The sequence below is a fragment of the Hydra vulgaris genome, chromosome 06 (assembly GCF_038396675.1).
Source record: "Hydra vulgaris chromosome 06, alternate assembly HydraT2T_AEP".
NCBI classification, from domain to species: domain Eukaryota; kingdom Metazoa; phylum Cnidaria; class Hydrozoa; order Anthoathecata; family Hydridae; genus Hydra; species Hydra vulgaris.
The window spans coordinates 643,121-668,674 of record NC_088925.1 but is presented as its reverse complement, the minus strand read 5'-3'; the positions used below and the strand labels follow the sequence as shown (position 1 = coordinate 668,674).

General features: G+C 27.7%; 1 protein-coding gene across 4 annotated transcripts in view; it reads left to right on the top strand.

Moving 5' to 3' along the window:
- LOC100209039 (MPN domain-containing protein) overlaps positions 1–25,554 on the top strand; it is an 85,410-nt gene that overhangs the window by 7,647 nt on the left and 52,209 nt on the right. For all 4 annotated transcript variants that reach the window (XM_065798906.1, XM_065798907.1, XM_065798903.1 and 1 more), the window contains 6 exons: positions 7,905–8,068; positions 9,663–9,809; positions 16,874–16,972; positions 17,106–17,371; positions 17,442–17,482; positions 22,911–22,974. In XM_065798906.1, the coding sequence (XP_065654978.1) occupies positions 7,905–8,068; positions 9,663–9,809; positions 16,874–16,972; positions 17,106–17,371; positions 17,442–17,482; positions 22,911–22,974 (781 nt within the window). The remainder of the gene's footprint in view (positions 1–7,904; positions 8,069–9,662; positions 9,810–16,873; positions 16,973–17,105; positions 17,372–17,441; positions 17,483–22,910; positions 22,975–25,554) is intronic.

Below are 25,554 nucleotides of genomic sequence, written 5' to 3'. Positions count from 1 at the left end.
TGCACTTTATTACAATAAGATAATATAAAACATTTTTTATATTATAAAAAGGTTTATTATTTATAAAAACTAGCCAAAAGCAACCTGTAATACGGGTTATGGTCGGTCTGTTAATTTATGTGGCTGTTTTCCACTTTCCATTTAAAGTTGCAAAACCTTAACTAATACCCTTTAAGAAAAGCGCCTTCAAATTAAAAAATTAAACCATCTGTAAAATTAAAATAAATAATTTACCAATTATTTAACGTTATTTGAGTAATTTAGAACTGACAAAAAACAAACCAAATATACAAAAATATATTATAAGCAAAAAATTACAAATTAAAAAAAAATAATTAAAAAATTAAAAAAAATCACTGAAGAAAAAGCGGTAACAAAAAAGTTATAAATATCTTCACTGATAGAAGACATATACAACCTTTAGGTTGCTGTTTTTTTTTCGGTGTTTCCCAACACCTCGGTATGAATGAGCCCTCTATTTAAAGGATGGCTCATCCATACCGCCATTACTTCGCCACTTATTGAAGGACCTCTCCGAGAGAGGCCCTGAGTGTTGGGAGTGATATCTTTGATATTTCTCAAATGTTAACGACTCTAAAATTACAAATAGAAGGATATAATAAAGATTAAAAATTTTTACAATTTTTTTAAATCAAAATATAAAGCATAACCTCACCATTTTCAAAGGATGAAGAGGATGTTAAAAAAAAAAAAAAATTAATAAAAAAGTAAATTAAAAAAGGTTAAACTTGTGAAAAATTTAATTTTAATAAAAATATGAGTAAAATGCAAACAGTTTAAAAATGTCACATTTATATTAAATAATTCTTTCACCTAATTCACATATTTGTCCATAAAAAATATATAAAATTTAAAACACAGCCCTACCAGTTATGCTTCTACCAGAAACTAAAGAAAAAATTAAATTACCAATACGATGAAAATCTTGACCACATATTCTAAAACATGGCGGCCCATGATTCATGGGTTGAACTACATTAGTTTCAAATGAAGCAAAAGAAAGATAGGCATTATAATTTCTAATATATTTTTCAGATTAGCATTTCTAAAAAATTCAGATTGGCATTTCTATCTGCATAGTTTCCTTTAAATAAATCTTCTAAATCTTGTGGAAATGATAAAGGTTGCGACAAAACTAACTTTCCATTATGGCAACATAAAAAATGTGTTTCATTAGGAAATTTCTTAGCACCACAATGCTGACAAATATAATTCATTTCTCCTAAATAATTATAATCTGGAATAGTATTACTTCTTGCTATACAATGCATTCTTTCGTATCTAGCAGCAATTCTTGCATTTTGTTGATTATTAATTTCATCTTGCCTAAGTCTATCTCTTTCATTTGTGCCACAAACAACTTGCCTATTAACACTTCTATTTTCTAAACTAATATCTGCTTCTAGCCTAATATCATCCATTTAAACTTCACTTTTAATTGAAAGTAGTAACAAAAAATCTTAAACGAATCCTGAAGATTGCGATCTTTCCTATATAATTTTTTTTCTACTCTAATTAGCACACACAAAATTTTTTTATATATAACAGACTGTCATTTAAAATAAATTATACAATAATCTTATGACTTTAAAATATATATATATATAAATATATATATATATATATATATATATATATATATATATATATATATATATGTATATATATATATATGTATATATATATATATGTATATATATATATATATATATATATATATATATATATATATATATATATATATATATATATATATATATATATGTATATATATATATATATATATATATATATATATATATATATATATATATATATATTTAAACAACTTTAAAAAGTATTTTACACAATAGAGTGCTCAATGTTCTTAAAAGAACAGAGCAATTATATTAGTAGTAGAAAATCACAATTTTGTTAAGTGATTTTCTACTACTAATATATATATATATATATATATATATATATATATATATATATATATATATATATATACATATATATATATATATATATATATATATATAAATATATATATATATATATATATATATATATATCAGCTAGCAGATGTTTGAAAAAAATTAGCTTAGCAAATAATTAAAAGAATTATTAAAAACATGCAATTCTTATAATAAACATACTGCTAACAAAGAAAAATTAAAAAAAAAAGCATTGTAAACCCTTTGTTGCATACTTAAAAATTATTTCTTCAAAAAAAATTATTTGTAAACGTTTTTTTCATAAATTCACAAAACTTTACAATATTTCGTTCTTCTAAACCATATTAATACATCATCTGATAAATCTAAAATAAAAAATGTAATGAATAAGTAAATAAATAAGAAAAACATTACATACAAAAAATGAAAATCAATGCACCTTATAGAGAAAAGCTGTTGTGATTTACCAGAGTAGTAGTTGTAAAAAATTATTATTTCATATTAGCTTTTACAAAATAATTTATGCTGGAACATCATGATTCCAAAATATTTATAGCAAAATCATGTAGTAAACAGCACTAAAGACAAAAAATCAAATTGAGATCAAACAAATTGTATATATGGCAAAATAATTTGTCTTAACTTTTAGTGAGTGATTAAAAGCAGTAATTTTTAATAAATTTATCTATTTACCATTTTTCACAATAGACACCAACATGAAGATAAGCCAAATATGTTTAAATATGTATTTAAACCCATTTTTAAAAACAATTATAAAACACATATTAACACATACACAAACAATAAAAAACACTTTCCATTATTATAAAAACACATTGATAAAACAACTATAAAGCACTTATTACCACATACACATACATATCAAAAAAGCATAAATGCAAACAATAAACGTGTGCGAACAAAAATTTTAAAAATGACGCAAGAAAATTTAAAAAGATTCAAAGTAATCAAAATATATATTTATAAACAATACTTCTTACCTTTTTTTTTTTCATAAGAACTGTAATCCTCATAACAAAATTTAACCTTTACATACAATAACATGTGACATGCCATGTCAGTGTTGGCACAAAATTTTAATTTAATTTTTCTAAATTTTCTAAAAAAGAACAAAAATAGTTAATAGCATCACAGAAATTTCAAAGTAGTAATAACCATTTTATGGAAATAGCATTAGTATAACTTTAAATAACATCCATACCCCTATTTTCCTTCTAAAAAATAAAATAATAAAACTGCTAAAAGAAAAGCTAAAACAAACAAAATATAAGCAATTTAAAAAATTAAAATCCTTTCTACTTAAAATCCTTGCTACTTCATCTAATAAAAATGTAAATCCTTTCTACTTTATCTAATAAAAATGTATATACAACTATTCTATATACTTACTTCAATTATAATATGATCTTAACAATGATTATTTATTTTAGTATGATTCTTTATGTAATATATCTAAACTAATAATTAAATTTCTAAAAGAAAAAAGTTTAACTCGCTTAAGAGATCTTTCTCCAATGACCCCCTGCATTTTAAGAACGCGTTCTTTCAAAGCATAACTAATAAAACGACGTTAAACCTTAAACGTTTCTGTAGTATTAATATTAAGATAGTTCTGTTTACTAAAACTATTTAAAAATGTCACCTGCCCCCTTATTAGCAATCTGCATACCACTCAATGAACTCAATCACAACTCTTAATATTGCAACTGCAGACTATGATGCAACCTTCACAGTCAATCCACATTAACAAAATGGTTGGCATTATTGACTAAACATAGTAATACATCTTCAGAAGTTAATAGTAAGTCATTACATCTGCAATTTGTTGTTCCTAGTTAGAGCCAATTTTGTTCCTAGTTTTGAGCCAATTGTTATCACAATAATTTAAATCTTCCTATACCTATGAACTGTGATGTACTCAATGAGTCATCTACCCTTCATCTTCTAGGATTAACTCTTAGTTCCAATCTTTCTTGGAAACCAAATATCAAATCCTTTGAAAAATAAGCATCTGTTAAGGTTGCATCTCTTTATTGTGTTTGACACTTTCAGACTCAAGATTCTATAAATCTCAAATCCGTCCTTGTATGGAATACTGTTGCCATATCTGGGGCAGATCTTCCAATGATGTCCTTTCTCTTTTAGATGCATCATTAAACATAGTTGGACCTGCTCTTGCATCCAACCTCCAACCATTATCACATTGTTGTAATGTTGCTTCTCCTTCTCTTTTCTACAAATACTAAAATAGGTACTGCTCTAAAGAGCTAGTGTCTCTTGTGCCATCTACTAAAATTCATTCTTATGTTACTCTTTATTAAATTAAGTTTCATCCTTTTACTGTGACTGTTTTTAAGTGCTCCAAAAACTCGTATTTAACTAGTTTTTTTCCTCAAACATCAGTTCTTTGGAATTCGCTTCCTTTATCTTGCTTTCCTGATTCATATAATTTGCTATCTCTTAAGTTGTCTGTCAATCGTTATCTCGATCTATATACTTCATCTTTTCTCTTCCAGTAACTTCTAACTCTAATAGTGGTTGCTTGCAGTCTTGTTGGAAGTGAAGATGTTGAAAAAAAAGTACAAGTACACGAAGCAATAATAGATTTTAAATTTGTTAAATTAAAATCTATTATTGCTTTGTTAAATTGTTTATTATGTTATTGATTATGTTATTAATTATTATTATGTTCTTATTTAGTAATATGTTATTGATGTGTGTTATTATTGTTGCAAAAAATATTATGCACATGTCTTAATAAATTAATAAATTATTTAAAAAGTTTTTCCCAATGCTTTTATTAACTTCTCGTCTCTGTCTGTCTGTTAACTTCAAATCTTGCAATCAATTTTTGAGTCACTTCCTGGTGATAGATTTTCTTCAAATTTTGCTTACACACTCTTGATCACGATACAATATTCAAAAATAGTTTTGCAATAAGTCAGTTAATTAGTTAATTTTGATCAAATTTTTTTTTTTTTTGCAACGAATAATAATAATTTCTAAAATAAGTATCACTGTTGTAAAAAAATGAAATATTGCTTGATGTCATGACCCAGAAAAATCCTTTAGGGGTATGATTGTACTATCATCGGTGGTTACTAGGTTATAAGTCCCTAAATATATCGTCCGTGGAAGAAAATCTATTTTCAAATTTTGCATAAAATCCCATTAAATACATAGCTGGTAAGTAACTAACAAAGTTGGTTTTAAGAATTTTTATTTATCCCAAAAACATAACAAAAATATTTATGCAGTAAATTCACTGGTAAATAACAATTCTTCAATTCTTACAAAGCAAAGTTTCAATTCTAGTTATTTTTTCTTGAGAAAAACGTCAAAACTTGTAATATTCCTAATCCATTTTTTTGCTGTTGAAGTCTGTGATGCATCTTTGCAGTCTGTCTTCATATTCTGGGTGGTTGCTTGGTCTCTTGTACCTTTGCCAATTGTTTCTGAAAAGATGATGGAGTACTTCAGTTGCTTGCTCTGAATAAATTCCCAAAGAGCTATTGTGGCGTTGGATGAATTGTGGAACATGGACGAAGAATGACAGCATGAACCTTGGGAGTGATTGTGGTGCCCTGAAGTTGTAAATGGGAGACTCTGAACTGCTCAATTCTTTCAGCATGGCTGTAATCAAGAGTTTTGCCAAAACAAGCATGGACAACACCATTGAATTTTCTTAGTGTGTCAATAAAGGGAACAGCTGGAAAGAAAGAGTGCTGCTGGGCTAATCTCTCCAAAACATCCACATTCTTTAAAAGCTTCCTGCACTCATTTCCACCCAGTTGTCCACCATGAAATGGCTGCTGTTGAATATGAAGTAACGCCAGCCATTCAGGAGCATGTGTCCAAATTTTTGAGAGAGACTGTAGAAGATGATTTATAACATCAAGCAACAGATGAAGTTCCATGGGTGGAAGAACATCAAGAACAAGAGATGCATCTGAGGCATTAATGATGGGTTCATGAATGGAGTTTCTGAATAAACTTACTTTCTTGATGTTAGCATCAGTCACAATGAATGCCTGATACTCTCTTCTGATTGATCCAAAAGTTCTCAGAGATCCACACTTAGCAAGATCTTTTGATGAAATGTCACACCAAGAGCATGGGTGTGCACTGGAATGTGCTTGTAGACCACAAATGATGTTTGCCAGCTTCATATCACAGGACAAAATAAAGAGAAGTTTTTCAATGTTCAGCAGATCAAAAACTTGCTTGACATTGCTATAGTTTTCCTGGAGATCTTCAGAAACGGCAATCAGTAACTGACGCTTAACACCAGAATCTTTGGCCAGAGAATTGGTGAGAAGTCGTTTTGGTGGCGGAGATTTTGAAACTGAAACATTTTCCATGATTCCAAAGCTTACTTTAAGAAAACCATCACCACCATCCACTCCCATGTAGTCATCAGAGAGGTTTCTAGTTTCAAGAACTTGCTGACAAAGAGCTTTTAAGTCTTTGCAGTGAATGACAAGTTTATCCACCTGATTTGTGCCATTGTCAGTTGCAACTTTGATCCAAGTTTTAGTAAAATGACTTTCAAGTTTTTTGCTCAACTGGTCAAACTTAGAGAGGAAGTTCTTTTCTACAATCCGACTTGAAACAACTTGATTTAGTGTTGACACCAGCTTTTTCACACCAGATTTACTGTGTTGTGTTGCATATAAACAAGATCTTTTGCAGTCAGTTTTAGTTCTTTATTGAAAAGTCTTCTTGCTCTTAAGTATGAACCTTTGAAATATTCAAGAAAGATTTTACATTATTATGCATTACATAGACTTAAAATATGAAGCTAAAACTTTAAATATCCAATACAATGTTACCTGGAAGAACTGGAATAAAGTGGCCTCCTATTCCCTCTGGTCTGCTAAGAAGAACTGTTCCATGGAGTGAAGCTTCCTTGTTGGCAATTACTGATGCTACAACTCTTTCAGCTGCAACAGAGTCCTTTGACACAACTTCTGCTAAATTCTTTTGCAAAGTGGACTTAGAGCAACTGTGTGGAAGACCCTTGCCAAATATTGAAAAGCATTGAGAACATCTTCTTTCAACTGAGTTCTGGTTTGCTTTAGGTTTTTGGGTTGCCATGACTGGATGTGGGGAATTGTGCTTTGCTTTGCAAACTGAGCAAATCAAACTATCACAAACTGAATCTCTTATAACTTGATGGACTTTGATATTGGAGAAGTCAAACAGCTGTAGTTGGGTTTGAAGCTTCCCTTCCTCGAGCCTCCTAAGGTTGGAACGGCAATGCTCACAAATGCCAGTTGGGACTTTTGGATCATTAAAGCTCCAATTTTTTTTTCTTCCCAAAACAACTTAGTTAACAAAATCTGTCAAAATTTATAAAGTGGATGAAAGTAAAAGTTATAAAAAATTAAGTTTTATTGCTCTAGAGTTGATTATTTTGTAGTATTTTTAATGCGATTTTATGCAAATTTGAGAATGGATTTTCTTCCACGGACGGTGTAACCAGATTTTGGGACTTATAACCTAGTAACCACCAATGATAGTACAATCATACCCCCAAAGGATTTTTCTGGGTCATGACATCAAGCAATATTTCATTTTTTTACAACAGTGGTATATTATTTATACCTACTTATATGCGCATTTAGCTTATATGGATAAGGTGTTGACTTTATAAACGGAATGTCTGTGGTTTGAGATCCACCTCTTCTTGAATATATTTTGTGTTTTTACACAAGCATACAGCCAAATGTTAATAAAATAAAACACTAATATCAGAAAAAATTGATTGCAAAATTTGTGTTTTAATTACATATTAATTAAATATAAATGTATAAATAAAACATTGGGTTTTAAAAATGAATTTCTAATTTTCCTTGTTTATTTTCTTTTTCTTTTAATTTATATTTTTAATTTCCTTTTTTTATTTTAATCTTAATTTAGAGGTTTTTGTGGCGCCAAAAGATTCCCCAATGAAAGATTCCCCAACAAAAAAAAAAGTTTTGAGTAAAAGTGCAATGCTTACTGGACGAGGTGTAACCACACAAATGCTAATTGAAGAAAATATTCTTGAGGCTGGGGAAAACAATTTAACCATTAATTATTTGGTAGTTTTGATGTTTTATAAATTTTTAAATTAGTTTTTAAGTTGAAGTTTTATAAAAATAAAATTATTTATTCAAAAAAAGTTTTCTCTCAGTAATTTTTTTATTTGTTTGGGAATTTATAAAAGGGACTTAAAAAGGTGTTGAAAAATTATTTTAATTTTAAAAAATAAGAATAATATTTGAAGTATATGCTTTTTACTGCTAATAATATTTCATTTAAAAATAATATCATAAATATTTCATTTAAAAATAATATTAATAACATTTCATTTAAAAATAATATCAATAATATTTCATTTAAAAATAACATCAAAGATATTTCAATTAAAAATCATATCAATAATATTTCATTTAAAAATAATATCAAAAATATTTCAATTAAAAATAATATCAAAAATATTTCAATTAAAAATTATATCAACAATATTTCATTAAAAAATAATATCAAAAATATTTCATTTAAAAGTAATATTTTATTTAAAAGTAATATCGAAAATATTTCAATTAAAAATTATATCAACAATATTTCATTAAAAAATAATATCAAAAATATTTCATTTAAAAGTAATATTTCATTTAAAAGTAATATCGAAAATATTTCAATTAAAAATTATATCAACAATATTTCATTAAAAAATAATATCAAAAATATTTCATTTAAAAGTAATATTTCATTTAAAAGTAATATCAAAAATATTTCAATTAAAAATTATATCAACAATATTTCATTAAAAAATAATATCAAAAATATTTCATTTAAAAGTAATAATTTATTTAAAAATAATATCAAAAATATTTCAATTAAAAATTATATCAATAATGTTTCATTTTAAGTAGAAAAGTTTGATAAGTTGAGCTCAAATGTGTGACTTTAGTTGAGAGCAAATGTGCAACTATTTTTTATAAACAATAACTATTTTATTGAATCAGCAACAAAGATTTGCTTTAAGCAAAAGGTGAGTGTCATCAAATAAGTTACTTTAACAAATACCTAACACATGTAATGCTAATGTTTTAAAAATCATAATTAAAGGAAACACAGCTAACATTTCTTTGTTTGGTTTTATTATTAGCTTTTTTAAATATTAAACTATTTATTAACAAGTATTTTTTTAAAGTATTTTTCTTTTTTTATTTAATAATTAGCTTGAAATACGAGTTCAAATATATAATAACAAGAAAAGTTGACAAGAAAGCATATTTTTTCTGTTAATAAGCCTTAGGTGAAATCTTCTTGAAATTTTCTCTTTGCTGATAAATATATTTCTTAGGTTACCTCTTGAATTTTGGGAAGTATTTCTAAGTAGACGTTTAAGCTTGGAGTCTATGTAATGGTCTTTTTGTGGATTCTAGTCAGCAAGACAAAAATCTACGAAACAACTTTTCTCTTTTCTTAACATAATTTAAAATTACTTTTTAAGTTATTTAAATTTTAAATAAAAAAAAGTTTTTAATATCTTTTGTATTCAAAATAATAACCCCAAAGGAATATTTTTAAAATTGTAATGAAAATGATTACTGCTATCACCCATTATTACGATTTTTTATTTGACTTTTTTAATTCTAATATTGTTTATAAGTATTTTTATTTTAGGGAAATAAGTTTGTAGGAGACTTAAAAGAAGATGGTACAATTAATTGCAAAAATGCAAATCGAATATTTAGTTCTCCTTCTGCTTGGGCCATGCACTGCAAAAAGCAGGTCAACCCTGATAAAAAGTCTGGATGTGGCTGGGCTTCGGTAAACTTATAGCATGATTATATAATATTTGTAAAATGATAAAATCACGTTTTTATTTTTTTAAAAACTTTTTCTCACTATGAATGCTTTGAACAGAATTTCTGCCTAGAATTACAAATCTTTAACTCTAGAATCTTTCCATTGTAACCCCTAAAATTACTTCTATGTAACCCTTGAATCTTTCCTCTGTAATTCTAGAATCCTTCCTCTGTAATTCTAGAATCTTTCCTCTGTAATTCTAGAATCTTTCCTCTGTAATTCTAGAATCTTTTCTCTGTAATTCTAGAATCTTTCTCTGTAATTTTAGAATCATTCCTCTATAACTATAGAATCTTTTCTTCATAACTATAGAATCTTTCCTTCATAACTATAGAATCTTTCCTTTATAACTATAGAATACTTTTTTTCCTATAAATAATTGAAGTTACAGTGAATAGTTATTTTAAAATTAATTTTGTTGAGTTAGTTCATTCTTTGCATTTATTATTTTAAATATTGTTTTGTTTCTGTATCTATTAACTAAAAAAAGGGGATTTATATTTTTATAATTATCAGGGGGTTTAAAATCTGTTATTTTTAAACATGAAGTCTTGTAATCCATGGCTACCATTTCATATAAAGACTCTAGTTCAATATTGATAGTTTCTAATTTTATGTCCTAATTTTTTTTTTGCCCAAGTCAATCAAAGCTTCTTAACATTTTTTTTTTTTTCTTATTTTTTAAAAAAAAAATCTTCGCTTCCAACAAGGCTGCAAGCAACCACTAATTAAAATTGGAAGTTACTGGAAGAAAAAAGACGAAGATTGTAGAGCAAGATAACGATTGACAGACAACTTTAAGGATTGCAAATTATATGAATCAGGAAAGCAAGATGAAGGAAGCGAATTCTAAAGGACTGATGTTCGAGGAAAAAAACTAGATAAATAAGAGTTTTTGGAGCACTTAGGAACAGTCACAGAAAAAGGATGAGACTTAATTGAATGCCGATTAACACGAGAATGAATTTTAGTAGATGGCACAAGAGACACTAGCTCTTTAGTGCAGTGCATTATTGTATTATAGTATTTGTAGAAAGAGAAGAGAAAGAGAAGCAACATTACGACGGTGTTATAATGGTTGGAGGTTGGCTGCAAAAGCAGGTCCAACTATGTTTACAATGCATTTTTGCACCTTGTCTAAAAGAGAAAGGGCATCATTAGAAGATTCGCCCCAGATATGGCAACAGTATTCCATATAAGGCCGGATTTGAGATTTATAGAGATAGAGAATAGAATCCAAAGTAAGAAAGTGTCGAGCTCAATAAAGAGATCCAACCTTAGCAGATGCTAATTTTGCATCAGATTTGAAATATGTTTTCCAAGAAAGATCGGAAGTAAGAGTTAATCCTAGAAGATGAAGAGTAGGTGACTCATCGAGTACATCACCATTTATAAATATAAGAAGATCTAAATTATTGCGATAACGATTGACTGAAAAAAAATTGAGTTTTATCATTATTGAAGTTCACCAGCCACTGTGAGCCCCATGCTGTAGCAGAAGTAAGATCCTTTTCAAGCTCAAATGCCCCCTCCAAGCAATCAGAGAGTGTGGGTTTCTTATCACGACAAATATAAATGGTAGTGTCATCAGCAAACAATGCCACCTTAGATGTGAGAATATCTGGAAGATTGTTAATGTAAATTTAAAAGAGTATAGGGCCAAGGATAGAACCTTGAGGAACCCCTGAAGTTACAGAATAAGAAGAAGAGTGCTGTCCATCACTCTTCTTCTTATTCTGTAACTTCAGGGGTTACATTTATACTACGATTAAAAAGGAAGGATTTAATAATCTTAAAGATGTTGCCAGATACACCATAAGAAGAAAGCTTATGGAGAAGACCAGCATGCCAAACTTTATCAAAAGCTTTTGAAATGTCAAGAGCGATGGCCTTAACCTCTCCACCTTTGTCTAATGCACAAAAAAACCTATCCGTTATTACTGTTAGCAAATCAGCTGTAGAATGAGATGATCGAAATCCATATTAATGATTAGAAAGTAAGTTATTAGATTCAAGATAAGAAATTAAGTGTTTGTAAATTAAAGATTCAAAAACCTTGCTTATAATAGGAAGAAGACTAATGGGATGGTAGTTAGACGAATCAGATCGTTCTCCAGAATTTTTAAAATAGGGATAATAGATGCCGCTTTCCAGCAGGCTGGAAAACAAGACTCTGATAAGCACTTGTTGAATAGTTTTGAGAGTATAGACGACAGCTCCGGAGAACACTTCTGCAAGACAATAACAGGTATGTTGTCTGGACCACAAGCTGTAGAAGAGTCTAAGCAGGAAGTCACTTTAGATACAGAAACTGGAGTGATACGAATGTCAAGCAATGGATCAACCTTTTTATTGGCAATATCAGGTAGAACGCAACTAGTGGAATCTAGAGATGATATTGATGAAAAGTTTTTAGCAAAAATTCAGCTTTGCCTTTAGGTGAGGTGACAAAGTCTGAACCATACAAGAGAGGTGGAATTTAAGATTTGCCCTCATTATTAATGCTATTAAAGATTCTCCAGTCACAAGACCCTAATTTGTGAGATGAGATACAAGAATTTATGACCTGAGAATAGCGGGCTTTGGCGTTAGACAAAACCTTTTTACATTGATTTCTAGCAGTAATAAACAGACGTCTGTTTTCTGGAGAATTGTTTTGCTGGTAGATATGGAAGTAACGGTTTCGAATGGTAATCGCAGCAGCACAGTGTGAGGAAAACCATGGAGCAGAGTGAGGCTTGACCTGGAATCATCGAGAGGGAACAAAAGATTCCATACCAACCTGAATCCATGAAGTTATGTAAGAAGCACATTTGTTGGCGGGAAGACAAAAGATTCCTACCCAAGGGCTATCATGAGGAAAATCACGGAAAGAATCCCAGTCAGCTTTAAGGTAGTTGTAAGAGGTACGATAATAGGGGGATTCAGGTGATGAATAAAAATGAGATATTAGTTTTAGAACAAAGAGAAAGGCAATAGAGTGAAGTGGTGCTAAACGAAAGCACATGAAAGAATAGTCTGCGGATTCAAACCTAGTTTCACGACAAATGGGTGAATTCTTACGAATGTAAATGCCCAGGCCAAGCATGTGACTATTGGAGTCTTTACGAATTAGAGGAAGATAACCATCAACACTAAGATCACAAGATGAGACAGCTGAACTCAAATTAGTCTCACAAAGAGCAAGTAGGTCTGGTGAACTTTGCAAGAGATAAGACTCAACAGAAGAAGTTACTTCGAAGACCACAAATATTAGTGAATGATAGGTTTAGAGAACTTGGTGATGATGATGGTTTTTTGTGTTTTATAGTTTTTGGTACTTTATTCATTTTTAATTTTGTTAAAGAACTTGATTCAAAGCATACATAGTACTCAGAACACTGCTTAATAGCCCAAGCAATTGCCTGTTTACTAATAATAAACTCTAAGCCATAACAAAGGGCTCCAAATGTGGCCTCCACAATGCACATCAAAAGTACAAACAGGGACACCATCCATGCTCAACATGGCACTGTTAATTCTTTGATATTTTTTAGCTGTTGATGGAATCAGCCTCTCTGAGAGCTGCCATAGATACTACTACCAGCCGGCCTCAGAACCATAAAACTGAGTTTTAGAGCTGTACCCTCATGAGGTGATAATAGAATGAGTTGCCTAGTCATAAAAACATTGACACAAGTAAAACCCATTAAGACACAAGCAAAACAGAGACACAAGCAAAACCCATTGAGTCAAGAAGATTTCAACATTCTAAACTGGAAACAATGTATTAAAAATACATCTGCGCCAGCCTAATAGATGAAGAAGGGGTGCAAGGCTGGTCAGCAGATAAAATCTGTTTACCCCTTAAGTCTTTGCCTAGGAGGCTACTGTCTTGCCTACAAGACAGTAGCCAGATGCACTTAACATCTGCCCAGGATGAGTATTTTTATCGAGACACCATCTCTAATTTTTTGAGCTAAAGAACACAAAAGTTCTGGACACTGTGTCATAAATCGACCCTCAGGTTGAACTTTATCCAACTAAAAAAAAAAAAATGCCATCAAGTAGATTTTTATTAGAATATTAAAAATTAAACATTTTAAAAATCCAAGGGTGGATTTTAGACCGGGGGGGGGGTCTAAAATCGTATTGAAAATATTAATAATAAAAGGGCAGAGGGGCCTTGACCCTCCAATTGCCAAATTTTTTATATAAAATATAAATCTAGCATAAAATATGCAAATATATTTAAATTTTTTGTTTTATTAAAATTTTGGCGCGAAATGCTTCAAAAATTTAAAGATTAATTTAATAAATTTTCTAAATCTTTAAAAAATTGTATTATAATACTCGTGGCATTGTTATAATTTTAGCAAATAAAAAATGAATATAAATAGTTATTGCTGTGTTTGCTCGGAAACAAAAACTAAAAAGAGTCTTATTACAGTCCAAGATACTATTGAAAAACTGGTGCAGACGTATGTATACTCTGGATACATGAAAGAAATTGCAGCCTATCCTTCTTTTATATGTGGAAATTGCAAAACTAATTTGTATATGCTTGCAAAAAGAAAGAAACCACTAACCAGATGGACACAGAAGATAGAAAAGGGTAGGTTTAAGTTAATTGCATCTTTTAAAAAAAAATTTTAAAATATCTGCTAAATTATAAAGATGTCAATTCTGTCATAAAAAGCTCAAATGTCAGTTCTGAATAATTATTATTTAGATTGATTGGATTTCTAAGAAGCGCAAGTCTGACATTATTACAATTGAGATTGATGAGACCTCTTCTACCTCTCTAGAAAACACATTAAAGATCTGTTCTAAATGTCTGTCAATAATAGGTAATATAAACAGAAGATTTTAAAATATTACATGATATTGGTATAGTCAAATTACCATCAAAAATATTTTTATTTAGGTCGTGGCTTAGAGCACAAATGCTGCAAATCAACTGCTGTAAAAAACTTTACATCATTGGCATTGGAACAAGGTATGCACAGTGCAGAGCAGGTGGCTTCTTCAATAATCAAGGAAAAAATAAACAAAGAAAAAGTAAATTAAGTGATCTATTTTATTTATCCACCTGCGGAAAACCGCAGAATATAAGAGTTGGTCGTCCTGAGAACAAAGGAGACAGAAATCAAATCCAGCAAATCTCTTTTCAAACAGAGGAACTAGAAAACTGATTTCTACCCTTAACATGGCCACAGGAAAGAGAGTTGTCCAGTCAGAAGTGACGAAGTTACTGTCAAATCTTGAATTAACTGTGAAAAATTATTACAGTGTTCAGTCCATGCAATTTGAAGTTGGGGATAAAAAGGTTGATAGGAACCTGGTTTTTGTAAAAGATTCTTCAGAATTTGTTATGAACATTATAAGTGAAAGAGCGTTAAATCCTTATAATACCATTGTACGAGTTTCAATTGATGGAGGTGGAGGTTCATTGAAAATATGTGTTAACATCTTTGATTCAGATGAACTTAAAGTTAACAGTAATAATATAAAAAACAGAAGTATACGTCGGGGATCTGACGAATATATTGGGTCTGGTGTGCAACCTATTCAGTTTATTGCTATTGCTGAAGATGTTCCTGAAACATATCAGAATATAAAACAACTTTTAGATATTATCCAGCTAGACAGCCTGGGTTTTCATATTGCGTGGGATTTAAAGTTGGCTAACATGATTATGGGTTTATCTGGGCATGGTGGCATCCATGCATGTTTATATTGTGAAAGTGAGAAGACTATAAATGCAGGAACTCTAAGAACGTTTGGAAGCCTTGATCTTCATCTTTCAGAGTTTCAAGCAGCAGGAGATAAAAAAGAAACAGCACAGCTGTATAAAAATGTTATACGAAAAAGGCTTATTCATCTTGATGAAGATCCAGAAGTTAAAGTGATAAAAAAATTCCTCCATCATCGTTACATATATTTATGGGTTTTATTAATGTTCTCAGCGACCTAGTTTTTACTCTCTGGCCAAACTTTAAATGTGGCTGTCTAGATCATGTTAGCGCATATTGTTCCTTTTTGTGAAGAAAATCAATGTGGTCTAGCCAGATTTGCAGAACAAACTGGAGAAGCTATTCACTCTAAGTTTAAACCAACTTGGGCAAGATACAAAAGAAATGTAAGTCACAAAGACCATGGAGAGAACTTGCATAAGGCAGTTTTAGACTTCTCATCGAGACGAAGATAGTAACTTAAAGACAATATTAATTAACTTTATAAATATTATGCAGTAACTTAATTAAATAAAGATCTGTAAAAGTATTTAGCTTTATATAATTTTCTATAAAATTTGTCTTCTGCCTACAAATGACCAAGAGGCCGGATTTAGGTTCACTAAAATCAATGTTTGAAAAAAAAAAAGATAAAAGATATATAAATTTAGCATTACCCCCCCCCCCCCAGTCTAAAATACACCCTTGGATTTTTAAAATGTTTAATTTTTAATATTCTAATAAATATCTATTTGATGGCATATATTTTTTTTAAGTAGGATAAAGTTCAACTTGAGGGTCGATTTATGACACAGTGTGGAATAAGACAAAACTAAGACAAAACAAAGAACTCAAATTATCTCACATGTTTTTGTTTTGCAAATCAAAGTTACATTTTGAGTGAATAAAAATTTAGTTTTCAAATGTTATTTTTATTTTTCCATTTTTATTACCTAAAGTCATTTTACTTGTTACTTTTTAACTCTATTTCTTTAATTTTTACAGTCCTTTTTTTTTCTGCCATTATGTTTAGGTTTTAATTTTTTACAGTTCTTTACTGCTTCTATAGTTGGCTCTTTTAATGATATTTTTTTAATAAAATAATGAAAAAGTAGAGTCTGAATGGTAGAGTCTGAATTGTAGAGTATAGAGAAAATCTTTTTTGTATTGTAAAAATAGTGTTCAGTTTGAAAAGTGAAAAAACTTAAAATTATTTCAACCTTTACTTGTGATGTTTATTTTATTATAAAAATTATTATGTTATAACTAATTATGAGTTTCAAATAATATTAGTTTGGATAAAATTTATAGGTAAAATATAAAGGAAGAAAACTTGATGAATTCAAGTCCACATGGTTTCGTAAGCAAAAGATTGAACAAGCTGTAGCTGCTTCAACAATTGATGCTGGTGTATGCTTTTTCTCTTAAACTATTTTTTAATGATTTTTTTATTTTAAGTTATAATTTTAGATGATTGTTTTAATTTGTAAAATTAAAATTAAAAATAAAATGATTTAAAAACCATTTGCTTATATGTGCATAGAATTCTACTCCATATGCACACCAGCGTGCTGAAATTGATGAATTTATAACTGATCCCACACCATCTGAGAAAAATAAACTAAAGAAGTATTCTGCTTCATCCCTTGATGATCCAATAAAGTCTAGTTATGTTCCACCAACTACAAATTATTTGACTTTTAGCGAGGCTTTAAAAGTTGTTCATGCTGGTCAAGCAAACTCCTTGAAAGTTGCTAATGCTGGCCAAGCCAAAGTCTCCAAATTTCCTGACAAACCAACTTACCAAATGTATGTATATAAATAACTTTAAATTTTTTGTATTAAAATTTAGAACAACAATCACTTATTTTTACTCTAGAAAATCTAACAATCCTTCTATACAGTTAACTGGTCAGAAAGGTAATCAAAGTTTTTCTTCAATCAAGGTATTTCTTGTAAAAATTTATTGTATTATCTGCAACTAGTTGAACTAAATTAATTATTCAAAGTAATTATTTGTTCATTCAAAGTATTTATTTGTTCATCAAAGTATTTATTTGTTCATTCAAAGTATTTATTTGTTCATTCAAAGTATTTGTTTGTTCATTCAAAGTATTTATTTGTTCATTCAAAGTATTTATTTTGTTCATTCAAAGTATTTATTTGTTCATTCAAGGTATTTATTTGTTCATTCAAAGTATTTATTTGTTCAAAAGAATTTTGTAGTTATTTTTTAACTACTATTTTTTATTACATGTTATTAATTATTTACGTGTAAGCAAATAATTTTTTAATTAATACACCTGTTTACATACAAATTATTTTTGATTACATGTGATTTTTTTATAACTATTTAGTTTACATGTAAGCAATTCATTTTTTAATTAATACACCTGTTTACATGCAAACCATTTTTAAATGATTATTTTTGTTTACATGATTACAAGTGAACAAGGAAAAAAAATGGTTATAGTTATTTTTTTAAATTTATTTATTTAGAGACAAAATAAATTTTTAGAGAATACATTTCTAAAGCCAGAAAACATTTTAAAAGCCAGAATACATTTTTAGAGAATGCATTTCATAAATAATTGCAATAACAACAATAATCAAAAAGTTAATATATTTGATAAAGTTATAAAATACATTTAGTTAAGGCATGAATCCATGCATCTCTATGATAAAATGGATCTTCATAGCAAACATATTGGTTTAGCTCAATATTCAAAAGAGTTAGAAATTGTTTATTCTAGATTTTAAAGCATTTAATGATAGAGCAGAAACAATCTGATAAAAGGTTGTCCGTTAGATTGACGATATCATTTTAGTGTTTTTGCTTCTTCACTTAAACATGTTTGACATTTCTTATCATGTGGTTTCTCCAATGGTCTATTGGAGAAACCATCAGGCTCGGGTAACATTTTTAGCTGATGGGTAACTGTCATTTAATAAGTTTAAATTTCATTCACTTTTTAAGTTAAAAATCATTATTTGTTTTAAAACAATTTAACAATTTTAACTTGATATGTAAAATCAAATTCGAAAAAAGATTTAAAAATTTTTGAATCTTTTATCTTGAGATCTTGTTCAAAAGTTAATAGTTACAATTTTTTTATTGCATTTCAGAATTTCTGAAAATATATGTTTAAGCACAATGTTAAATACAATTAACCTCATGTTATGTACGATGTTTTCCTTTACGCAAATCAGAACTTTTTCAACTCATTTATAAACTTGTCTCTTAGACTAAACTCTTTTAAAACCTGAAAATGAAAAGATGAAAGACAGAAAGTTTTGAAGCTCTTAGTTTATTTTTAAACTTTTTCAAAGAAGTCCAAGTTTCAGTTAAGTATATAGTACTATTATCAGTGCTGGATTAGGATGGAGGATTAGGGGGACTATAACCCGGAGTTCCGCAGTTTTGGGTTTTTCAATAAAAATTTTTTTTTTTTTAAAAAGAATTCTGAAAATAAAATATTTGTTAAATGACATGGTGAGAGATCTCTTGCTTTAAAATAACTCCTGACCCTGAAAAGTCCTAATCTACCACTAATTATTATACGTAAATATTTTTAGTATAAAAATTTATTTTTTATACTAAATTTATTTTTTATTTTTTAATTTATTTTTAACAGGTACCTGCCCGTTCTTTTGACGGGTACCTGAGCTGGCATTTTCATGATTTTCTACAGCCCTTCTACCAGCCTACCTCAGATTTATTATATTGAGTGAAACAGCCGTGGGTACAGAATGAAATCCTTTATCATGAAATCTTTGTATGTATTCAGCTTTGCAGAAGGTCAAAATACTTAAAAGCAGCTTTCTAAATTGTTTTTGCATGCCCATTAAAAACTGCCTCAGAAAGAGTATTCTTCCATTTAGTGTCATCAATAAATTGTTTAAAATGCATGTTTTGCAAAATGTTCTACGAGCTTTACTATTAACAGTATCTACATCCAATACCTGACCTTCAATTTTAATTCAATATTTTCAATAATAAATCAATATTTTCAATAATAAATTCAATATTTATCAACAGCATATTACTGAAAATAGTTTCTTGTTATAATGTATTTAAAGGGATTCCAAAGTGCCAAGACAAGTTGTTTTCATATTAAAGAGAATGATTAAAAAAGGTGTTTGGGCTGAATTTTTTTGAGTAAAACAGAATAATAATAAATATTTGCCAAGTAAAACTAACTTTGTTGGTTTACTTGAAGCTCGCGTCTTCATATTAGCCAGTTCCCTTAAGTCTTTAAGATATACGCTGCAATCTACAAACTTTATAATTTATTCAAGCGTGTATAATTCCAAAGAGTTTTAGTATATGGCATTGTTGTAGGATTTTTTTTTTTCAAATCAATATAATTTTTTTTTGTTTTATTTGTTTTTCAAAATAAGCGTTTATTTTTAGTCGTATGACTTTGTTTAAGTTTTATAATAAGCTAAACAAAAAATTTTTTTTTATAGAGCGCGAGAACCCAATAAAATTAAGATTTTTATGATACACTCTACATATAATGATACACACTAAATATTAAATTATAAACACTACATATTATGATACACACTAAATATAATAAATATATAAAAATGACGTTGATCACCTTGTTATATATTCTAAATCTTTTTTTTTATGTAAGCAACATAAACTTTTTTTCTATTTTATCTAAGCTGTTTATTGCTATGACAATTTTGTTCTCTTACCAAAATGACAATTTACAAATTCTTAAATTTTTAATTAATAAATAATTTTTGGCACACGACATCATTTATTAGAGATATTTGCTGAATTCTTGAACAAATAACAGAAAGCTTTTTTATTAATTTAAGCAATAAATAATGTTTTATGGCAATAATTCAAGACAGATGGCAATTAAAATTGTTAATGTGTTGCAGTGGGTATTGAAAAACATATTATATTTAATATTTCTTAATTCATGTCTTAATTTATATTAATTTATTTGGCGAGTATTTTTCATTAAAATCTGTCTCTTAACATTACAATTCAAAAAACGTTGGCAATAAAAAGTGGCATAACATTGACAACTAATTAAAGTTCGAATAGTAAATCTCTTTAAAAGCATAACAAACTATATATCAATAGAAACCTAAACAAATAAACTTTTCAATTAAATAAGTTATAAACACGCATCATTGAACAATAAGATATGCAAAGTGATAAAACCATTATTTTTATAAATAGTAACTAAAACTTTTTCGTCAAAAGACTTGTAATTACTAAATACTTCTACACTTCGACAAATACTTATACACTTATACAAGTTAAATTTTACATTGTTAATGCTGCTTTATTTTAAATCTAAATTTAAAGAAGTTTTTTTTATGAAAGAATTACTCAAGATTTTTTAACTTTGTCAAGTGATAATTTTTTATAAATACACTATATGGCTTTTATTTGTTCTTGTTTATTAACTAAACCTTAAAAACAAACAAATTATATGCGTCTAGAGTGAAAATATATATACAAAACAAGATAAATTGTAAAGCATACTCAAAAGCTGCTACCAGCAGCTTGCGGTCAAAATTTTAAAAAATCAAAAAGCCATCTTTCAGCAACTTGGGGTAATAAAAGAGTTAAGTAATACAAAATAATTTTTTTGACAGAATCTTATTAAGGATAATTGTTGTTTAAATACAATAAATATAACATAAAAATAATTTATAGCAATAGACAAGCTTAAAGTATTTGAAATATTTTATTCATATTTTAAATGTGAACTTAGTAATAATAATTAAAAAATAATAATTTACAATAACTAAAAATATTATATAGTAATTTATGATAAAAAAAAAAAAAACTTTTGTATAATAATAAGTCACTAAATAAATTCTTTAGTAATCTATAATGAAAAAAAAAAAAAAAAATCTTTAATTTGATGAAAAAAATAATTTTTATTGAAATTCTACAATGATATCACATACTAAAATACTTTGAAATTAAACGTGCTTGAATAAGTTATAAAGTCTGTAGATTACGGCTATGAATAAATTGTAGATTGTAGATTATATAAATCGAGACGGCAAGCTTCAAGTAAACCAACAAAGTTAGTTTGTCTTAGTATATATTTATTATTTTGTTTTACTCAAAAAATTCAGCGCACACGTTATTTTTTATCATTTGCTTTTTATCATTTGCATGAACACTACTTGTTTCGGCAGTATTAATAGTGTTAAAAATTGCAAAAATATTTTTGTAATTTTTAACACTATTATTTAGTTTTGAGATGTTTGTTTTTTTGTTGATAACAAATAAATATTAATAAACAGGAAAGGAGGAGGGGGGGGTCTTAATAAGCTTAGGGTGGGTGGGAAAAATTTCCAAAAATTATTAAACATCTCCTTCTGTGTATGAAGCACCTAGAAGTAAAAGTTTGGTTTGACCATGAGCTTGTAAAAAAACATGTTTATGATTATATTTGTTAAGAGATAAAAAAATAGTTTTAATATTCAATTTGTATTTTCATATTCAAGTTGTACAGTTTCAATCTTTAAGTTTCTATATTTTTGATTTCTAAGTTGTAGAGATCCAATCTTTAAATCTCTATGTTTATCTTTAAGTTGTTTAATTTTACTTCTAGTTCTAAAAATAGTTCTAATAAAAAAAATTAAAAACATTACAGCAACACCTAAATATCAATATCAATAAAATAAGTATAGCATGAAAATAAACAACATAATAACATAGCAACATAATAGCATAGCAACATAATATCTTAGCAACATAATGGCATAGCAACATAGTACCATATCAACATAATATCATAGCATACTATTATAGGTACTATTACTCTATACATACTACATAGGTATTATTTTTCTTATTTTTAACTCCTTAATGTATTTTTTAATAATAAATTATAATATTAAAAGTATCAACTATAGTTTAAAGTTAAAAGCGGGAATAAACATTTTGATGAAAAAGAACTATAAATTTAGTGTATATATAATTATAAATATCATTAGTTGTAGTTATCATTCACAACAAAAATGATTTTCAATTCAATTTCATTAATTGATAAGGTATACGAGGCAATGTAACAGCGTCTGATATGACTTAATAATATAACTTTAAACAGTAAAAAATCTATTTAAATTTGAATATAGAAAAATAAAAAATAAAAAGTAATATTATTTGTATAAAATGTATTAATTTATTAAAAATATAAGTTTAACAAAATTTTAAAATTCTTATGCAATCAACAAGTACTAAAACATCAGTAAAAGTTAAATATAGTGTTATTTGGCTTTTTTAGGTATCCGTAAGCGAATAGCAAGAACTAAGGCATCAGTAAAAGTCAAATATAGTGTTATTTGGCTTTTTTAGGTATCCGTAAGCGAATTGCAAGAACTAAGACATCAGTAAAACATTCTTCTCTTACTTCAACCAGGTAATATATTTTTTAATTTAAAAAAGAGAAATGGCTTTATTCATATAAAAATGTTAATGTTTATACAATTTTATTATAATAAAAAATTAATATACTCTAATATATTTTAACTTTATTTAGTTTTTATATTTACGTATTTCAGTTACATTATTTTGTACATTTTCATATTATTTAAAAAATGATGTGAGTTTATAGGAATATTTTTAGCTACTAAATAAAATGCCAAAAAAACAACAAATAGTATTAAATTGTAACAGTTTTGTTAAAATATTTTTTGGCAAGCCTTCACTGCTGTCATGCACATGTGAAAAATATTTTGTAATCAGCTCTCAATGAAGCAGAGTTTCATCAACTTATTTGATGCAGTTATTTCCTTAAAAATATCCACCAACACCTGAAAGTTTATGAATTTGCAAAAATAGCAATAAATGTAATAAAAAAATGTAATAAAAAGACTGCGAATCTAAAGATACCACTGTATGAAAATTGTGAATCTAAAGATACCACTGTATGAAAATTGTGAATCTAAAGATACCACTGTATGAAAATTGTGAATCTAAAGATACCACTGTATGAAAATTGTGGCAAAGTTAGTAATGTTTCAACTAGTATTAGGGCTAGTCATGCTAATTCCTTTTGCTTTGATTTGCAAGCAAATCAAAGCAAAAAATTCTAGAGTGAAAAGTATAAGTGAGAAAATTAATAAACATTATAGACACTTTCTTTTACTGAGAAGTTAAGAATTTAAATGAGAAGTTCGACTTTAAAAAAGATAAACAATTATATAGTGATCGACCGAAAATCTGTTTTGGTATTGGTTTTGGCCGAAATTTTATTTTGAATCGAAATTTCCATATTGATACTTTTTATAAATTCGGTAAAAAGCTCTGTTAAAAAATATACCAAAAACAAAATTTAGAAAAATAGTTGTTTTTAAGAATTTTCACAAATATTTTACTATTTCTGTATGAGCTTTTTAGCCCATTATTCACAAATTACTTAACTTTTTAGTTACTGACTTCATAAGAGTTTGCAGCCTTTTAGATGATATGTATTTTCCTAAAATGAAGTTTAACATTTTGAGTTGTGATCAAAAACATTGTTATTGAAGTTTCCAGAGTAAATATTGACCAAAAATTTGCTAAGTGGAAAATTAAACCATTAAATCATTTATAATGGTTATTATTGGCAATTATATTGTTGTGGATTTGAATCAAGGCCCTTCCTTTGAAACAAAATCTTCCTGATATCCAAGCTTAGTTACATTAAACTATGTTGATTGTGCAAATGTTTGCAGTTAGCTGATTAAATGAATGCAGTTAGCTGACTAAACAAGTTATTAAAACAAAACAAAATTTGAAAAAATAAAAGTTATTGCGTTAAAAAACTTGCAGTACAATGCTTTAGGATCCATGATGAAGACAGATGAATTAAAAGTCATACTGCTATCAAAAATTAATCATATTGTAAACATAATAACTATAAAAAATATGCTTTCAAAGCAAAATATAAAGTTTTTTTTTAAATTAAATGTATACAATATATATATATATATATATATATATATATATATATATATATATATATACATATATATATATATGTATATATATATATATGTATATATATATATATATATATATATATATATATATATATATATATATATATATATATATGTGTATATATATATGTATATATATATATATGTATATATATATATATATATATATATATATATATATATATATATATATTGCCTCCCCTAATCAAAACCCTGAGTTGATGAGGCGGCACTCCTTGTATGTTCTACCTAAATAAGTCAGTTGATGTATGTGCACTCCACTTTGCTAATCCCTAAATAAATCAGTCAATGAAACAAAAATAAAATAAAAAAGTTAAAAGAAATAAAAACATTTAAGTAAACAAAAACGAAAAGTTCTGAATTTAAAAAGCAAACAAGATTTTAGTCATATATGTTGCGTTTTTATGGTTTTTTGATAGACCTGTATATCACATCAAGTTGATATATGATATATTATAATATCCTGTTATGTTCACAAAAGTTCAACTGATGTATAGTACAAAACTTAAGCAACAAAGCAGAGAAGGATAACAGTTACTCAGTAAGAGAGTATTTATCTATTTGATTGAAGTTTAATTTGTAATCCAATGTTTGTAATGCAAGAAAATTGTTTTTTCTATTATCAATATAAAAAAAAATCAGTTTGAAAACAACGCAGATTGTGAAAAAACGATTCTCGCAATAACTATGTTATTATAGTTAAATTACTCAAGCAGTTTGTGAAATGTATAAATCTTTCCAATATGCACTTGCTAACACATTACGGAATTTGTTATAAATGATTTGTTTATCACTATGTCAGCAAATCCTTAATGGAATGAAATTGTGGAAACTCCTTGGCCTATATGAAATCACAAGTTATGGATCTGATTTGGTTGTGAGAGTCTTTCATTTGAAACATCAAGAAATGATAAGCATTTTAATCAAAAAGCATATTTTGGTAAAAGTAATATTATGAAAATTAGTTATTGAATTCCAGAAAATAGTTCTTCCAC